The sequence below is a fragment of the Staurois parvus genome, unplaced genomic scaffold (assembly GCF_062004578.1).
Source record: "Staurois parvus isolate SC_StPar_1 unplaced genomic scaffold, SC_StPar_1.0 ptg000196l, whole genome shotgun sequence".
NCBI classification, from domain to species: domain Eukaryota; kingdom Metazoa; phylum Chordata; class Amphibia; order Anura; family Ranidae; genus Staurois; species Staurois parvus.
This window is the reverse complement of record NW_028317992.1, coordinates 2,779,809-2,798,566: the sequence shown is the minus strand read 5'-3', so window position 1 is coordinate 2,798,566 and position 18,758 is coordinate 2,779,809. Positions and strand designations below refer to the sequence as shown.

At 45.1% G+C, this 18,758-nt stretch overlaps 1 protein-coding gene across 6 annotated transcripts in view; it reads left to right on the top strand.

Annotated features, from left to right (window-relative positions):
• Positions 1 to 18,758, top strand: part of GDPD5 (glycerophosphodiester phosphodiesterase domain containing 5) — a 344,747-nt gene that overhangs the window by 141,628 nt on the left and 184,361 nt on the right. For 4 of the 6 annotated variants that reach the window (XM_089678003.1, XM_089678001.1, XM_089678002.1 and 1 more), the window contains exon 2: positions 6,339 to 6,511. In XM_089678003.1, the coding sequence (XP_089534129.1) occupies positions 6,395 to 6,511 (117 nt within the window). In that variant the 5' untranslated portion in view covers positions 6,339 to 6,394. Of the gene's footprint in view, positions 1 to 1,031; positions 1,049 to 6,338; positions 6,512 to 18,758 lie in introns of those variants that run through there. The other 2 variants (XM_089678000.1, XM_089678004.1) reach the window with 2 other exon arrangements.

Below are 18,758 nucleotides of genomic sequence, written 5' to 3'. Positions count from 1 at the left end.
GTCAGTCTGCAACCATTGTGCACAGCAGGTAAGTATAATGTGTTTGTTTAAAAAAAAAACAAAAGAAAAAAAATCCTTTACAATCACTTTGGGTTTATTTGAGATTTTATATTGATTGGGTTCAGTACCCCTTTTATTATTGTTAATTGCACGTAGAGATGTATTTATAAAGCTTGAGCAAATCTGCTGCAGAAAGTAGTTTAATTATAACTTTTGGCGTTGTTCAGGAGCGAACGATAAGTGCCAGACTAGGCGGCAGTTCAGAGCCTTTGTGCGGATTCAGCCAAAATGTGCGTTTTTGGCTGAATAGAACTAAATTAATCCCGCGGCGTGTTTTCATTTCCTCTCCAGCAGTTGCTTTTTTGCCACGAAATGATTACTTTACCGGCTTACGGAAGGTTGATGAAGTGGGGAAGGTGAAAAGGTGAAACGGCTATTGAGCGCAGAGGAGGGGAGGGCGTTTTTTTTTTTTTTCCCAGAGCCCTGGGTTCAGTTATGACACATCAATGTGTCATAGAGGAGGCACTAAAAGCACATTCATCGCTGGAGAGACGCAAAGTGTCAGCAGACCGCTATCCATGTAAGTGTCATGCTGTTCTGTTCTCTGAGAAACGGACTTGTAGTTTGGCAACAGCTGGAGGGCCGCCAGTTTGACGTCTGTGGATTAGACGATCAACATGAATTTTGTTTGGATTTCAACTCCTCTATGGCCGGCCTAAAGTGGAGGTGAACTCCCACTGGAAACTAGTCCCTACAGATTATAATAAAGCTTGGCTGTAGGTACTAGGAATATCTGTTAAACGTCAACTGTTTAGGAGATATTCAGTGTCCCTGCAGCCGACGATGCCTCCGGTCCATGCGCTCTGAAGGAACGGCATACCCATGCCGTTCCTTCAGAACTGTGTATTGCGGCTGAAACTCCCAAGCGTGTGCGTGGGAGTGATGTTATCGCGCTGCAGCCAATCAAGTGGCTAGAACCCGCAAACCCGGATGAAGATGGAAGCCCTGTCAGCAGGGACAGCGTGCGACTGGAGTGCTGCGTTCTAAGGTAAGTCTATCATGACATGCTAGTATGCAATGCATATTAGCACATTATGACATTATTTTGCAGGAGACTTTTTTTATTTTTTTTTATTTTTTTATTTTAAACCACCGCTTTAAGGCTCCATTCACTTTGACTACACATTATGACCACATTCACGACTACAAAGTTGCACTGGAAATCGTGCGCGTTTCAGTATGACTTTACACTCTCTGGCACGGTCACCTCCAAAGTAGTGCAGGAACCTTTTCAACGTCACTGCAACTTAAAGTCGCATAGATTTTAATGGGTGCCATTGACAACAATGGGCTGCAAATTGTCATGCGACTTTGTGTCCAAGTGTGAATGGAGCCTTGTAGCAAAGTAGTGAAATATTTTTTTCAGTATTGTAGGGGGAAGGTTAGAACCCACTTGTGAAACTCTGCAGCCTAAGGCTACTTTCACACTGATCTGCTGAAAAAACGCATAGGCGTTTTTACCGTGCTTTTGCCATGCTTTCTGAGCGTTGTTAAAGGACACGTGACTTAAAAACTGCACCAAAAATGCTTCTCAGAGGCGTTTTTCATGTGCCTTTCAAGTGTTTTTCAGGCATTTTCCATTGATTTCAATGGGAAGCAGCGTTTTTTGGGGTTTTTTTTTTTTTTTTTTTTAACTCGCCAAACATGCCCCTTGGATGCTGCAAGCAGGGGTTTTTACACCGCTACGCAAGCGCAATGCCTGATTGTGAAAACATACATAGATATTCATTCATATACATAAGGAAATGTTTTTCTTGAGCTTTTCAGGCGCTTTTTTTTTATGCAAAAACGCTTCAAAACTCCGTGTGAAAGTAGCCTTAGTTAAAAAAATTTTGCGGCTGCAAAGCATCTGGCTATTATTTTACAGTTTGGGTGGTTGGCCAGATTTTGTATTTTATGTTCAGTTCTGTACCTATTATTCCAAGCCTTTCAGAACAGTCCTAGTTTCTTATGTGGCCCCTTTGGAAAATGAATTGTCCTCCCCTGGATTAGACAATTGAGAACTTCCAGCCTTGCGGTGATAACCAATTGTGGAAGATCGTTTTCTGTTCCAGCATGACGGTGCCCCTGTCCATAAAGACATAGATGATGAGTTTGGTGTGGAGGAACTCAAGTGTCATCTACAGAGCACTGACCTCCACCCTACTGAACACCTACCTGACACCACCAACGTAGTGGGTCACCTGCAGGGGCGGACTGACCATTTGGAATTTTGGGCACTGCCCGGGGTCAGTAGGGGACCCCATGAGATGCCCCTGGTACCTTTTTCATAGGCTTTTTTGAGTTTGGGCAAGGACACAAGGGCCCCATGATCCTCTATTGCCCGTAGACCCGATGAGTTGTCAGTCCGCCCCTGGTCACCTGACACCACCACCGTAGTGGGTCCCCCGACACCACCACCGTAGTGGGTCCCCCGACACCACCTCCGTAGTGGGTCCCATCCCACCACCTCCGTAGTGGGTCCCATCCCACCACCTCCGTAGTGGGTACCCCCGACACCACCTCCGTAGTGGGTACCCCCGACACCACCTCCGTAGTGGGTACCCCCGACACCACCTCCGTAGTGGGTACCCCCGACACCACCTCCGTAGTGGGTACCCCCGACACCACCTCCGTAGTGGGTACCCCCGACACCACCTCCGTAGTGGGTACCCCCGACACCACCTCCGTAGTGGGTCCCCCGACACCACCACCGTAGTGGGTCAGGTAGCTGGTCTTGCCTCGGGTGCAAAATAGTCTAGCACTGGCCCTGGATGCATTCCAAAATCTTGTGGAAATCCTTCCTAGAGGAGTGGAGGCTCTTATAGCCACAAAATGGGGAGAGGGGAGCTTGAGGGGGACAGGCGCCATATTAATGGCCATGGTTTTGGATTGGGATATCCAACTGATATAGGTGTGATGGTCAGGTGTCCACAAAACAATATAACATTCCTATCCGTCAGTGCTATGACCTGTGACCCATCTAAAGCTGGCCATACATTATACAATTTTCTTCAATTTCCTTTAGACTTTCCTTCCACTATGTAGTGCTAGGGCTTTCTGATTGCATCCAAATTGAAAGTGTTCAGGTTTGACCTTTATACTTTATGGTTTTGATAAATCTAAAGGATAATTGTACAAAAAAATTGTACAATGTATGGCCTAGGGCTAGGTTTACAACGTTGAAGCTGGGAATTGCAGTTGTTCCGGTACCTGCAATCAAAATGTGCTGTTCTTTATAGACGCGCGGGGCTGCCATTTATTCTTAATGCCCCCCCCCCCCGCATCTAAAACCACAGCACAGGTGCAGGAACCGCAGGGAAATCGCACGCATGGTGCAAAAGTACCATGCGATTTCCTGGCTACTGTAGTTTAAAAATGTTGCAAGGACCTTTTTTCCTTTGTGAACCAAACATAGCAGCCCATTCAAATGCAGCCCAGAGATAACAAGGGGAATGAAAGTGAATGGCGATAAAGTGATTAACGTAGAAGCAAGAGGAAAAGCTTTTTTTTTTTTTTCCCTTTCCCTTTTTCTAAAAAGCTTGCAGCTGCAATGAGGTTTCTTTATACTGTAAAATTACTAATGTATGAAATATAAATAGGAAAAGGTGGCAGATTTAGGATTAATTAGATTCATGTCACATTCATTTTTTTTTCTTTTTCTTTCTAAAGTCTAAATCTGTTTTTTATTATCATGTCGCCTTCATTGGTGGTTGACCTTTTAGAGCCGTTCACACTAGAACGCTGTGTGAGAAGCCACCACATTCAAATTGCACAGCATTTGCAATCTGCAGCAGATGTCAGTGCAACGTTAGGGACTACCCAAACACAGGTTGCAGATTCCGGCCTTTTTTTTTTTTTTTTTTTTTTTTTGCACTGAAGGAAAGGCTTTCTGTTTGTGTCAATGTGCAAAATGGATCTGAATGGGAGTGACCTTATCATGATCAATCAGCTGATGAACTTACAGTGTTCTAAAGGGATTCCGAACCTGCGGTTTTTCTTCATTAGAAGTGATTAACCCTTAGAAAGTATGTGATCAAAAATGAAATATTTCCTGCAGAGGATGCCTAAAATCTGACTTGTATCTCAGTGCATACTTCTGGGAAAATCAGTAAGCCAAACACACAAGCAGGAGATTGCATTTCACTGGGATTTTCTATATACAAAATGTGTACAGAACACCTCCAGGTTGCCATATTTCATTGAATTTTAGAAAAACTTTTCAGCACAGACTGGAAAATAAAGGTTATTTTTAATACCACTCAATTGCAATATGGTTTATATAGCATTGATAATATATATATATATATATATATATATATATATATATATATATATATATATAAAAAATTGTTTTTCTTTTATTTGTTGTATTTTATCTCCCTGTCGACAGTGGAGTTACCTTTTAAGGCTAAGAACTGGTAATCTGCACTATACACTATATTACCAAGGATATTGGTCGGCCTGCCTTTACACGCACATAAACTTTAATGGCAGTCTTAGTCCGTAGGGTTCAATATTGAGTTGGCCCCGCCCTTTGCAGCTATAACAGCTTCAACTCTTCTGGGGAGGCCGTCTACAAGGTTTAGGAGGGTGTCTATGGGAAGGTTTGACCATTCTTCCAGAAGCACATTTATGAGGTCAGGCACTGATGTCGGGGGAGAAGGCCTGGCTCACAGTCTCTGCTCTAATTCATCCCAAAGGTGTTCTATGGGGTTGAAGTCAGGACTCTGTGCAGGCCAGTCAAGCTCCTCCACCCCAAACTGGCTCATCCATGTCTTTATGGACCTTGCTTTGTGCACTGGTGCGCAGTCATGTTGGAACAGGAAGGGGCCATCCCTAAACTGTTCCCACAAAGTTGGGAGCATGAAATTGTCCAAAATGTCTTGGTATGTTGACGCCTTAAGAGTTTCCTTCACTGAAACTAGGGGGCCAAGCCCAACCCCTGAAAAACACCCCACACCATAATCTCTCCTCCACCAAACTTTACATTTGGCACAATGCAATCAGTCAAGTACCGTTCTCCTGGCAAATGCCAAACCCAGACATGTCCATCGGATTTCCAGACAGAGAAGCGTGATTGGTCACTCCAGAGAACACATCTCCACTGCTCTAGAGTCCAGTGGCGGTGTGCTTTACACCACGGCATCTAACCCTTTGCATTGCTCTTGGTGATGTAAGGCTTGGATGCAGCTGCTCAGCCATGGAAACCCATTCCATGAAGCTCTCTATGCACTGTTGTTGTGCTAATCTGAAGGCCACATGAAGTTTGGAGGTCTTTAGCTATTAACTCTGCAGACAGTTGGTGACTTCTGCACATTGTGCGCTTCAGCATGCGCTGACCCCGCTCTGTCATGTGACGTGGCCTACCACTTGGTGGCTGAGTTGCTGTTGTTCCCAGTTGCTTCCACTTTGTTATAATCTCACTAACAGTTGACCGTGGAATATTTAGTAGCCAGGAAATGTCACGGATGGACTTATTGCACAGCTGACAACCTATCACGGGACCACGCTTGGAGTCACTGAGCTCCTGAGAGCGACCCATTCTTTCACAAATGTTTGTAGAAGCAGTCTGCATGCCTAGGTGCTTGATTGTATACACCTGTGGCCATGGAGGGGATTGGAACACCTGAATCACATGATTTGGAGGGCTGGCCCAATACTTTTGGCAATATAGCGTATTAGTTTTTTTCTTGGGTTTGGATGTACACAAGGGAGGAGATTTAGTAAAACTGGAGCACTCAGAATCTGGTGCAGCTGTGCATGGGAACCAATCAGCCTCTAACTTCAGCTTGTTCAATTAAGCTTTGACAATAAGGCTAGGTTCACATCTGTGCGGGTGGTGCCGCTGCGGATCCGCATGAAAATCCATGCATCCGCACAGAAGAATGCGGACCCCATTCGTTCTAATGGCACGCCCCCCACCGCACTGGAAAACGCAACCATACTGGGAACCAAGGTTCCCGTGCGGGCTGCGGTTTCCAAAGAAGTGCAGGGACTTTTTTCCCCACGGGGCACGGGAGTCCATTCAAAACGCACGGACGCATATATGTGAACCAGAGGTAAAACCTGGAAGCTGATTGGTTATCTTGCACAGCTGCACCAGATTCTGTGTGCACCAATTTTAGTAAATCTCCCCCATAGTGTGTGTGTGTGTGTGTGTGTATGTATGTATACTTATATGTATACTTATATGTATATTTTTATATAAGTATATTTTTATATATATATATATATATATATATATATATTTGTGTGCTTATTTTTTTTCTTAAATGTTTATTGTCCTTTCTTTGAAGGAACCACGGGCCCTAATGGAGATTTGAAAGCAGCCTGCTGAAGCGCTGGAGAGAGTATGGTAAAACACCAACCGCTACAGTACTACGAGCCTCAGCTGTGCCTGTCATGTCTGACTGGGATCTACGGTTGCCGCTGGAAACGGTATCAGCGGTCACATGATGACACCACTAAGGTAAGCGGGGGGTTCATGGAATATTTGCATTTTCTGACATTGTTTTTTTTTTCTTTTTTCCGTAATGGATACATTGTGAAATAATTAAAGTGGTTGTAAACCTCAGACATGAAATCTGAACAAAGCACATATTTCTATCATGTTTACTTGCCTCTCTTCAAAGCACTAAGTGTCATTTCTCTCTGCTGTCTAGTTCCTCTGCTGGCAGCAGGAATCACTGCTGACTTTTCCTGACACCAAGAGCTAGGGGAGGGTCCTCCAGCAACACAGCCTGTGGTTAACAGCCTGAGCTTTGTTCCTGTGTGCTGTATGAAGGAGGGTGTGTCCCTCCCCTCCAATCAGCTCTCAGAGCTCTTGTACTGTGTGTAAATGCAGCTCTCCGCCCCTGGCTTTTTGAGTCTTTGAAAAATCTCTTGAGTTTTAGAAGGATGTACAGGACAAAGGGCTGCAAATAAACAGGTACAACTTGTGTAAGAGGATTTGTTTTATCACTTGAGGGCAGTCACTTCGCTGGTATATGTAAGGCCCCATGTACACGGGACACTTCTGAACGATGGAAACTGACTGCTGGAAAACGTAGGTTAAAAAAACGGCTGTTTAGCCCCGTTTCCTATAACACGTTCATGCGCGTTTTGTGTTTAGAAGCGTCTATTAAAGATAAGCACAGAAGAACCTCCTAAATGCCCAGAATAGTGGTAAATTATTAACTGTTTCAGAGAAATACAGAGAGTAGAAGCAGAGACAGCAGTATGTGTGGAGATTAGTTTAGGTGGGAGTTGCTCATTAACATTTCTTTTGTTTCCAAGGGTGGGGAAGGTGTCTGGTGGACAGAGTCATTAAGGCCACCTGGCAGGGGGTCTTCATGAGGAATTTGAGGTGTGAATGGTCATTAACATATCTTTTGTTTCCAAGGGTGGGAGAGGTCTGAGGTGTGAATTGGTCATTACAATGTGTGAAGCTTTGTAATGAACAAATTTGGTAGGAACATCCTGTGTTCAGTGTTTTGTCCATTTGAGTACCTTGAAAACACATTGCATGCATTTTTCATGATGAAAAAAGGCTCCGGACAGCATCGGGAACTGGAAGAGTTAAAAAAAAATTTCAAACGCTTATAAACGCAATTTGCCGTGTTTACAAGCGTTTTCTGTTTAAAAACGCTGATAAAATTGACTGCTGAACACAAGTTTTCTGTGTTAAAAAAAAAAGACTGTAAACTCAAATGCCTGTAAACGAAGATGTGTACATAGACACATAGGAAAACATTAGGGAGAGTTCAGGAGCTGCTGAAACAAAACGCTGAACAGCTCCTAAGCGTGAGTTTATCAGCTGCAGTGTACATGAGCCCTAATGGTTTACAACCACTTTAAACATTTCCATCACATTTAGATCTGTGACCCCATTTGGGGAGAATCTCGCTTCCTGTCCCTGTGTCGGGCAGCGGGGTGAGAAGTGGTTGTCACCAAGAAAGAGAGCAAAAAAAAAAAACAAAATATATCAGAGATTCTAATTCTTCTCCACTCTGTGTTTTTCTTTGTGTCCTTGTTGGTAATTCACAATTACAGAGGGGGTTGGTGAAGGATTTGGTTGCATGACACAAGTGTGGAACATACCATGTGATGGCATCATTGAATTGTATTGGGGTTGTGTGACATCCTAGAGGCCGCGCGGTCTCGGTGTGGTAAGGTAATCCTATCCTATGCAGTCCTAATAATGTTAGCATAGGAATGCCGTAGAGACCGGCTTGCTTACCGGAAGCTCTTGCGGATTCCTCGGAGATTTTAGGATGTGAAATGGATACATTGTATCTCTGCACACTCATCACATTCCATGATGTATAGCGGAGCAGAAGCAGGATAATGTTACAAGTACGCTGCAGCCAATGCATTCGGAGCCAACCCTCCCACACTGTCGTCTTATGGCCTGGTGTAATGACCGATCGGATACATTAGGATCTCTAAGAGCACAGCGTGCTGTCATAGAAAATGAGCGATGCTTCTTTATGCGCTCTTATTTTAAGGCCTCATTCACAAGGCTGTGGTGCAGCAATTATCTGTACTGTGGTGCTGGTTTGTAGGGGTTAAAACCGAAGATGAGGAGGCAACATAACACCTCCTTGCTGCCTGTCAAACACCATGATGCCTGTGATCCACCATGGGTTGATGCCACCATGATGCCTGTGATCCACCATGGGTTGATGCCACCATGATGCCTGTGATCCACCCTGGGTTGATGCCACCATGATGCCTGTGATCCACCCTGGGTTGATGCCACTATGATGCCTGTGATCCACCCTGGGTTGATGCCACCATGATGCCTGTGATCCACCCTGGGTTGATGCCACCATGATGCCTGTGATCCACCCTGGGTTGATGCCACCATGATGCCTGTGATCCACCCTGGGTTGATGCCACCATGATGCCTGTGATCCACCCTGGGTTGATGCCACCATGATGCCTGTGATCCACCCTGGGTTGATGCCACCATGATGCCTGTGATCCACCCTGGGTTGATGCCACCATGATGCCTGTGATCCACCCTGGGTTGATGCCACCATGATGCCTGTGATCCACCCTGGGTTGATGCCACCATGATGCCTGTGATCCACCCTGGGTTGATGCCACCATGATGCCTGTGATCCACCCTGGGTTGATGCCACCATGATGCCTGTGATCCACCCTGGGTTGATGCCACCATGATGCCTGTGATCCACCCTGGGTTGATGCCACCATGAGGCCTGTGATCCACCCTGGGTTGATGCCACCATGAGGCCTGTGATCCACCCTGGGTTGATGCCACCATGAGGCCTGTGATCCACCATGGGTTGATGCCACCATGAGGCCTGTGATCCACCATGGGTTGATGCCACCATGAGGCCTGTGATCCACCATGGGTTGATGCCACCATGAGGCCTGTGATCCACCATGGGTTGATGCCACCATGAGGCCTGTGATCCACCATGGGTTGATGCCACCATGAGGCCTGTGATCCACCATGGGTTGATGCCACCATGAGGCCTGTGATCCACCATGGGTTGATGCCACCATGAGGCCTGTGATCCACCCTGGGTTGATGCCACCATGATGCCTGTGATCCACCCTGGGTTGATGCCACCATGATGCCTGTGATCCACCCTGGGTTGATGCCACCATGATGCCTGTGATCCACCCTGGGTTGATGCCACCATGATGCCTGTGATCCACCCTGGGTTGATGCCACCATGATGCCTGTGATCCACCCTGGGTTGATGCCTGTGATCCACCATGGGTTGATGCCTGTGATCCACCATGGGTTGATGCCACCATGAGGCCTGTGATCCACCATGGGTTGATGCCACCATGAGGCCTGTGATCCACCATGGGTTGATGCCACCATGAGGCCTGTGATCCACCATGGGTTGATGCCACCATGAGGCCTGTGATCCACCATGGGTTGATGCCACCATGAGGCCTGTGATCCACCATGGGTTGATGCCACCATGAGGCCTGTGATCCACCATGGGTTGATGCCACCATGAGGCTTGTGATCCACCATGGGTTGCTCTTCGGAGGGCTAACACTAAAGAAATAGTTTTTTTTTTTTTGGCGTCTTTGTGTATATTAGCAGTTCGAAACAAGGTCACACAAACAATGATCCACACCAAAATTGAGGCTACCATTTTAGATTCGGTCCCTAAGTTTGTCAACCTGGACCCCATGGGTGGAACGTCTCCTCCCACCAAGCATCAATGACTCGCTGCTCCTTCCTTGATGTCCTCTAATCCTGTATCGTGATAGAGCTGAGAGCTGCGTTTTGCATTGAACTGGTCCCGAATTTTCTATTCTCTTCTGGAAGTCACACGCCCTTTCTTTCTCTCTCCCACTCTCTCCATCAGTCTCTCCTAATCTCCCTCCCCCCTCTCTCTTTTTTTTTTTTTTTTTCTTCTGTCTGCTCACTTTTTTTATTATTATATTATTATACAGGATTTATTTAGCGCCAGCAGTGTGCTCAGCGCTTTACAATATAGGGAAGACAATACAGTAACGATACAGTTCAATACAATGAATGAAGCAGCAGACTAATAAGCTCATCTCTCTGTCACTCTGCTCTCTCCCCCTATCAGCATGCTCTCTGCACTGCAGCACACTCGATTCGACTGCTTCTCCCTCTCCCATCCCTGCAAAGCAGGGAGAAAAAAAAACTAAGAATTTTTAGTAAAAAGCAGCACACATTGCACACTAACATTTGTTAGGCACACGTTTAACCCCTTGATTAGGATTAATATACAGGATTTATATAGCGCCAACCGTTTGCTCAGCGCTTTACAATATAAAGGGAGACAATACAGCAACAATACAGTTCAATACAAGAGGGATAGGAGGGCCCTGATCCTTGAAACTTACAATCTAAGAGGGAGGGGCTGGTGGTACAAAAGCTAATAACTGTGGAGGATGAACTGATAGGAGGAATAGAAGATTCTGTTATTAGCTGAGGGCAGGATAGGCTTCCCTGAAAAGATAGGTTTTCAGAGATTGCCTTAAAGTGGGCAGAGTAGTCGGTAGTCGGAAAGATTGGGGTAGAGAGTTCCAGAGGATGGGGGAGGCTCTGGAGAAGTTCTGAAGATGAGCATGGGAGGAGGAGACAAGGGAGCTAGAGAGTAGGAGGTTGTGGGAGGCGTGCAGAGGACGGTTTGGGTGATATTTGGAGACAAGATTAGTGATGTAATTTGGGGCAGAGTTATAAATGGCTTTATATGTTATTGATATTTTGAATTGTATTCGTTGGGCAATGGGAAGCCAGTGGAGGGATTGGCAGAGAGGGGTGGAGGACACTGAGTGGAGACCAGTGGAGGGATTGGCAGAGAGGGGTGGCTCGAGAGGAGAGCCGGTAATTATCGGCTTTCCTTGGAGGGGACATGTATCGTTGCTGTATTGTCTTCCCTATATTGTAAAGCGCTGAGCACACTGCTGGCGCTAAATAAATCCTGTATAATAATATAATAATAAAAAAAGTGAGCAGACAGAAGAAAAAGATCATCAGAGCATTGATGATCAGTGTGCCCTGATGATCTGTGAAGCCCCAGCAGTGCCACCTATCAGTGTCCATCAGTGCCACATCAATGCCACATTTCAGCGCCTTCCAGTGCACATCAATGCCACTTATCAGTGCCCATCTGACCTGCCTTTCCGTGTCACCCATCAGTGCCACCTATCAATGCCTATCGGTGCCAGTCAGTGCCGCCTATCGGTGCCAGTCAGTGCCGCCTATCGGTGCCAGTCAGTGCCGCCTATCAGTGCCATATATGAATGATGCCTGTCAATGCCCATCAGTGCCCATCACTGCAGCCTCATTAGCGCACATCAGTGAAGGAGAAAAATTACTTATTTACAAAATTTTATAACAAAAACTAAGGAAAAAACTTTTTTTTTCAAAATTGTCAGTGGTTTTTGGTTTAAGAGAAAATAAAAAACCCAGAGGTGATTAAATAGCACCAAAATAAAGCTCTGTCACAAACAAATGATAAAACTTTCATATGGGTACAGTGTTGCATGACCGCGCAATTGTTCAAAGTGCAACAGCGCTGAAAGCTGTAAATTGGCCTGGGCAGGAAGGGGGTATAAGTGCCCTGTAGGCGAGGGGCTAAAGAGGTTTTCAGGGATCGTCTAAAGTTGGATAGATTAGGAGACAGCCGGAGAGATTGGGGTGGAGCGTTCCATAGGATGGGAGAAGCTCAGGAGAAGTCCTGGAGGCGAGTATGGGAGGAGGTGACACTATGTAAAAAATATACCATACGTGGATAAAAAAAAAAACACTTGCGTAGTAATTGTTTTATAATTTTGTAGATCAAATTGGAGTTTTTTTTTTTTACCGGCAAACACTTTAGCCCTCTACTCTTACTTGGTATTGGGGAACGTAAGGCGACTGCCAGGCGGGGGGGTTCCTGGTGCCTTCTCCTCCTCTAGGTAGTATTAGGACCAGTAACTTGCTGTCGGCTAAGGTGATCTAATTTTTCCAGTGAAGCCGAAGTTGTGTTATTAGCCTGGTCTCCGGGTCTTGGCTGTGCACACAAAACCTCTTTCAGGAGGGCACTTCCACTCTACATAATCCCTTCTCTGTGCCCAGCTCAGTGATAAGAGTCCTGCTGGAGCCCAGTCAATAAAATCACTGACAGACAATCTGTTCACGAAGAGAACATCTTAACCTCATTCAGGTCACCAGTTCCAAACCAGCTTAAAGGGACCCTGCTATCCAACTAATAAACGTACACCGCGCCTAAAAAATACAAATTCTGCATCCAAAGTAGCTTTTCTGTATCTCCGTCCTTTTAAAAGGAATGTCATAATTATTACTTCAACCTGCCCTCTGTTCCACCACTTTGTAGCATCGAAGGACAATCTTGCTGTAGGGCTGCTGTAAAACAGTAAATCTTGGTTCGCGCTGGATGCAACTTTAAAATCGCGTGTTTTGTTTGCGTTTTCTGACGATTTCTTTGCAACTTCTGAAGATTGCCCAACGATTTCTTACATTTTGCAGTGTGATTTCTATTGTAGTCTATGTAGGTGAAATCGCAACAAACTGCAGAAAAAGTAATACAAGGACTACTTTTGAAATCACGCCGCAGCAATTTGCGTTTAAGGCACTCACGTTCACATTCATTAGATCCGATTTCAGGTATGATTTTAAATTCCTAAATCGCACCCAGGGGTGGACTGACAACTCATGGGGCCCCAGGCAATAAGGGATCATGGGGCCCCTGTGTCCTTGCCCAAACTCAAAAAAGCCTATGAAAAAGGTACCAGGGTCATCTCATGGGGCCCCCTACTGACCCCGGGCCCTCGGGGCAGTGCCTGAGTTTCCAAATGGTCAGTCCGCCCCTGATCGCACCTGAAATCGCGGCAGTGTGAACCAGGGCTAAAACCGCTTGCTATTTAACCACTTCATGTCCAGACAATTTCACCCCCTTCCTGCCCAGGCCATTTTTCAGCTTTCAGTGCTATCACACTTAGACAATTGCGCGGTCATGCAACACTGTACCCATAAGAATTTTTTAGCATTTTTTGAAACAGAAAAATCTTTCTTTTGTTGGTTGTGTTTTTTTCACCACTGGGATTTTTATTTTTTTTTGCTATATAAATGAAAAATTCCAAACATTTTGAAAAAAAGTGTTTTTTCTTTATAAAATTTTGCAAATACATAATCTTTCTTCATAAATCTTGGCCAAAATGTATTCAGCTATCTTTTTAGTAAAAACAAAATAACCCGACTTAGTTTATAACCAAAAATTTATAATTTTTCAAAAATGTTTTACATTTTAATTTATTTTATATTATTTGTTTTTTTTTTTTTTTTTTTAACATCCCTTCACCTCGCAGTACAGTGTCACCATAGTGACACTGTACTACTTGAGGGGGGTGATGAAGATTTTTTTTTTTTTTCTTTTTTTACACTGATTGCTTTTACAGCCTTTATGGGTGCAAAAGCAATCATTGCTCCTTCTCTCTGGATGCATTATTGCAGCCATCAAAAAATACTGTGAGAGCTGTGATTGGTCACAGCTTGTCACATGGTACAAGGTTGTTGTGAATAGCCTTGTACCATGTGACTTCTGTGATCATTCAGATTTCACACGTAGTAAGCAATGATGTCAGAAGTGACATCTTGCTTACTACTATTCATGTGATCACTGATTGGCCAATCAGTGATCACATGAATCGGGACCTCACACAGAGGTCCCCATACAGCGATTGGTGTTCTGCTGTGTCCTCCGGACAGAGTGGCACCGGATGATAGTGCCGCTTGCTCCCATGGAGCGCGCACAGGCAGCGAATGCGGGAAGATGTTTATAAACAGCCACCCGCCCCTGCACTGCTCCCATCCGGCCGTTTATGTACATGGGCCGGATGGGAAGTGGTTTAAGTGGGTCTGCGGGCAATTGGCTAATAACACAGTTCAAATACACTCACCGGCCTCTTTATTAGGTACACCTGTTCAATTGCTTGGTAACATACACTGCTAATCAGCCAATCACATGGCAGCAGCTCAATGCATTTAGGCACCTAGGCGTGGTGAAGGCAACTTGCTGAAGTTCAAACCGAGCATCAGAATGGAGAAGAAAGGGAATTTAAGTGACTTTGAACGTGGCATGGTTGTTGGTGCCAGACGGGCTTGTGTGAGTATTTCAAAAACTGCTGATCTACTGGGATTTTTACGCAAAGCCATCGCTAGGGCAATCAAGACTCATCAGACAGGGTGGATCTGATTTAAATCAAGTTGATTTAAATCACTAGTGAAAAGGCTCGATTTTAAATCATAATTTTTAAAGAGCACCTGTCATCTCTGTCCGGCAGCGGCTCCTCCTCTGACCCACTGTTGACTCACCGACAGTCCCATTCACTTTAATGGGCCGGCTGGTGATGCGGCAGTGACACAACAAGGTGAGGGAAGTGGCAGCAGCAGGTGAGTGGATGCCCGATAACAGGAACTGCCATGATGGATCTAAAATGACAGGTGCTCTTTAAATGTAAAGAATCCGACTCATTCTTGCTGGTAGTTAGAATATTTAATATTTTCAAACCAAATGAAGGTTTCCTTTTTAGAATAATAAGCTGTCAGGTTAGTAAAACAGAGATCTCAGAACAGATTTTAGGTTAATCACACATAGCTGGAGAACGACTAAAATTTTATTTCCCGTTTTTTTTTCTCATGGTTACTGTGAAATTGTGTGAATGCATCAATGCAGAGTGCATGTGATCTCACCTTTCAGAGCTGGGATTCATTGAATGAGTTTACCAGAAATGTAAATATTGCAGAATATACAGCCTCACGCTACATAACTAAGCTCCATTTCATGCTGAATAAACTCAAATATTAATGTATCTGAAATAGAAAACTATCTTTAGATAGATTTTTCCATCAAAAGCATTTTATTATAATAAATTTGATAAAAATAAAAAAAATCTGATATAAATAAAATGTGTTTTAATTTTTTTTTTTTAAATCATCGATTTTTATCCACCCTGTCATCAGACCAGGCAATGTTTTTCCAATATTCTATTGTCCAATTTTGGTGAGCCTGTATGAATTGTAGCTTCTGTTTCCTGTTCCTGGCATCCGGTGTGGTCTTCTGCTGCTGTAGTCCAACTGCTTCAAAGTTCGACGTGTTGTGCGTTCAAAGATGGTATTCTGCATACCTTGGTTGTTATGAGTGGTTATTTGAGCTACTGTTTCCTTTCTGTCATCTTGAACCAGTCTGCCCATTCTCCTCTGACATCAACAAGGCATTCCCATCCAGACAACTGACACTAACTGGATATTTTCTCTTTTTCGGACCATTCTCTGTAAACCCTAGAGAGGGTTGTGTGTGAAAATCCCAGTATATCAGCAGTTTTTGAAATACTCAGACCAGCCCGTCTGGCACCAACAACCATGCCAAGTTCTAAGTTACTTAAATCCCCTTTCTTCCCCATTCTGATGTTTGGTTTGAACTTCAGAAAGTCATCTTCCTTACACCTAAATGCACTGAGTTGCTGCCATGTGATTGGCTGATTAGCAATTTGTGTTACTAAGCAATTGAACAGGTGTACCTAATGAAGTCGCTCGTGAGTGTATATATTTTAGCAGTTTTGTCTGCCAGAGAATTTGTATGTTTGGCCACTGTTCTATTAACACGCGTACCTCTGCAAGCCGGATTGATCCCTCTGTTTCTCTACTACAGGTTTCTGGGTCACCTCTCTGCTCATTGGACAGAGGTGATGGTCCCGATGAGCAGGCTGGAAGTAGAAAGGTGACCTAGGAATCTGTATTGCTAAACAAGGAGGTAAGTCGGTCCCTTGGCCGGCTGTGTAATGTAGTTTGAAGGTGTGTAAATCATAAGACTGGCTGGAGAGAATTTACAAATCCTTTGAAAGCTTCATATAAATCTATTTTTTATTTGGCTGTTTCTTGGAGTTCGGTTTTAAGTCTGAGATTCGTCTCAAAGGGGAAAATGCAATTGAAGTGTTCTCTATATATCCTGTGTTTACTAGAAATCTAGTTCATAATGACAGACCTCTCAAAATATACCTATGGAAAACCCTTTAAACAATACTGTCTGTGTATTAGCGGAGTTCTATGTGAGCTGCATGTAATTGGTGTGTTACGAGAGCCGCACATAAACAGAATGCTGTTCGAGAAGCAGCTTTTCTTAACTTCAGAATTCCTCTAGGGTTGCAGATTACGGGATGCGGACAGAGAGAGAGCGCAGCGGGCTAGCGGACAGAGAGAGAGCGCAGCGGGCTAGCGGACAGAGAGAGAGCGCAGCGGGCTAGCGGACAGAGAGAGAGCGCAGCGGGCTAGCGGACAGAGAGAGAGCGCAGCGGGCTAGCGGACAGAGAGAGAGCGCAGCGGGCTAGCGGACAGAGAGAGAGCGCAGCGGGCTAGCGGACAGAGAGAGAGCGCAGCGGGCTAGCGGACAGAGAGAGAGCGCAGCGGGCTAGCGGACAGAGAGAGAGCGCAGCGGGCTAGCGGACAGAGAGAGAGCGCAGCGGGCTAGCGGACAGAGAGAGAGCGCAGCGGGCTAGCGGACAGAGAGAGAGCGCAGCGGGCTAGCGGACAGAGAGAGAGCGCAGCGGGCTAGCGGACAGAGAGAGAGCGCAGCGGGCTAGCGGACAGAGAGAGAGCGCAGCGGGCTAGCGGACAGAGAGAGAGCGCAGCGGGCTAGCGGACAGAGAGAGAGCGCAGCGGGCTAGCGGACAGAGAGAGAGCGCAGGGGGATAGCGGACAGAGAGAGAGAGAGCGGAGGGGGATAGCGGACAGAGAGAGAGAGAGCGGAGGGGGATAGCGGACAGAGAGAGAGAGAGCGGAGGGGGATAGCGGACAGAGAGAGAGAGAGCGGAGGGGGATAGCGGACAGAGAGAGAGATCTGCATTCTTCCAGAGAGCTGCAAGGTACCAGAGAATGTCAATTCCAACAGGCAATGGGCAACTCTTGGAGCAAAGTCTCATTATTCTAATTGCATTTTCTATAAAGGGAACTAAATGTAAAATCCAACAGAGCGAGTAAGACTTCTTAGAAAGGAACAATCCTCCAAAATGGATATTCTGGTATATTCGTGGAGTCTGGGGGCTCCGTTACAAACTGCTTAGCAATACTTTTTGGGGCTCTAACAAGTTCTCCATAGCTTGATTCCTGGATCCACTGCCAAGCTTGCTGGTGTATAGAGCACTGAGGGTGGTCAGAAGACCCCCCAAAAAAATCCCTCTCCCCATCATTGGCGAACGCAGGGCAAGCTGCAGCTGATATACCAGACAGCGGAGCAGGGAAAGCCATGCAGAATTGTAGATGTAATTAAAAAAAAGTAATCATTCCATGCAGAATGCAATTGTATGGGGTTTGGCTTGTGATCAGTATTTTTTCATTAGCACAATTGTTTAATTAAAACACGCGGTTTAGATCTCAGAGTCTGCAAGATGCTGCCGGCAGGGAGTGGGTACTGCTCAAAGGTGACCCCTGCAGGAGATTTTGAGATGCTACAATAACTCCAGTTTTTTAGTTGAGTCCAATAGTTGAGTCCACTAGAGGCAGAAAAAAGTGGCATAAATGCCCATTAGGATGTGTTTTTTTTTTTTTTTTTTTTTTCCACTGCATGAAAACTGCTTTACAAATATGCCTCTGAATGCCCTAATGTGCATGGACATATACAGTTGTGTCCAAAATTATTCAACCCCCAATGCTGTAAAGGGGTTTAGGGACTATAGTGTACATTTGGAATTGTATTCAGAATCAAATCCTACAAGGACGTTGTAACTACCCAAATGCAACTAAAATGACATCAATTGTTTATGTAATACAGTAGTAAATGGTTCTTATGTGGTTTCTTCATTGCCACAATTATTCAACCCCTTAAAGACTACCACTCTGAAGAACAGAGGTTCATACAGGTGCTTTCCATCAGGTATTGAAAACACCTGTGGATGTCACCGAGCAGCAATCAAGCATAATAAGCACCAATTAGGCAGCTTTAAAATGACTGTGATACTCAGCTCCTTCTAGACATTTACTGGTGTGGTTACAAACATGGTGAAGGCAAGAGAATGGTCCAGGAAGACAAGAGAAGAGGTGATTTCTCTTCACAGGAAGGGCAATGGCTATAAGAAGATTGCAAAGATGTTAAACATACCAAGAGACACCTTAGGAAGCATCATTCGCAAATTCAAGGCAAAGGGCACTGTTGAAACGCTACCTGGTCGTGGCAGAAAGAAGATGCTGACTTCGACTGCTGTGCGCTACCTGA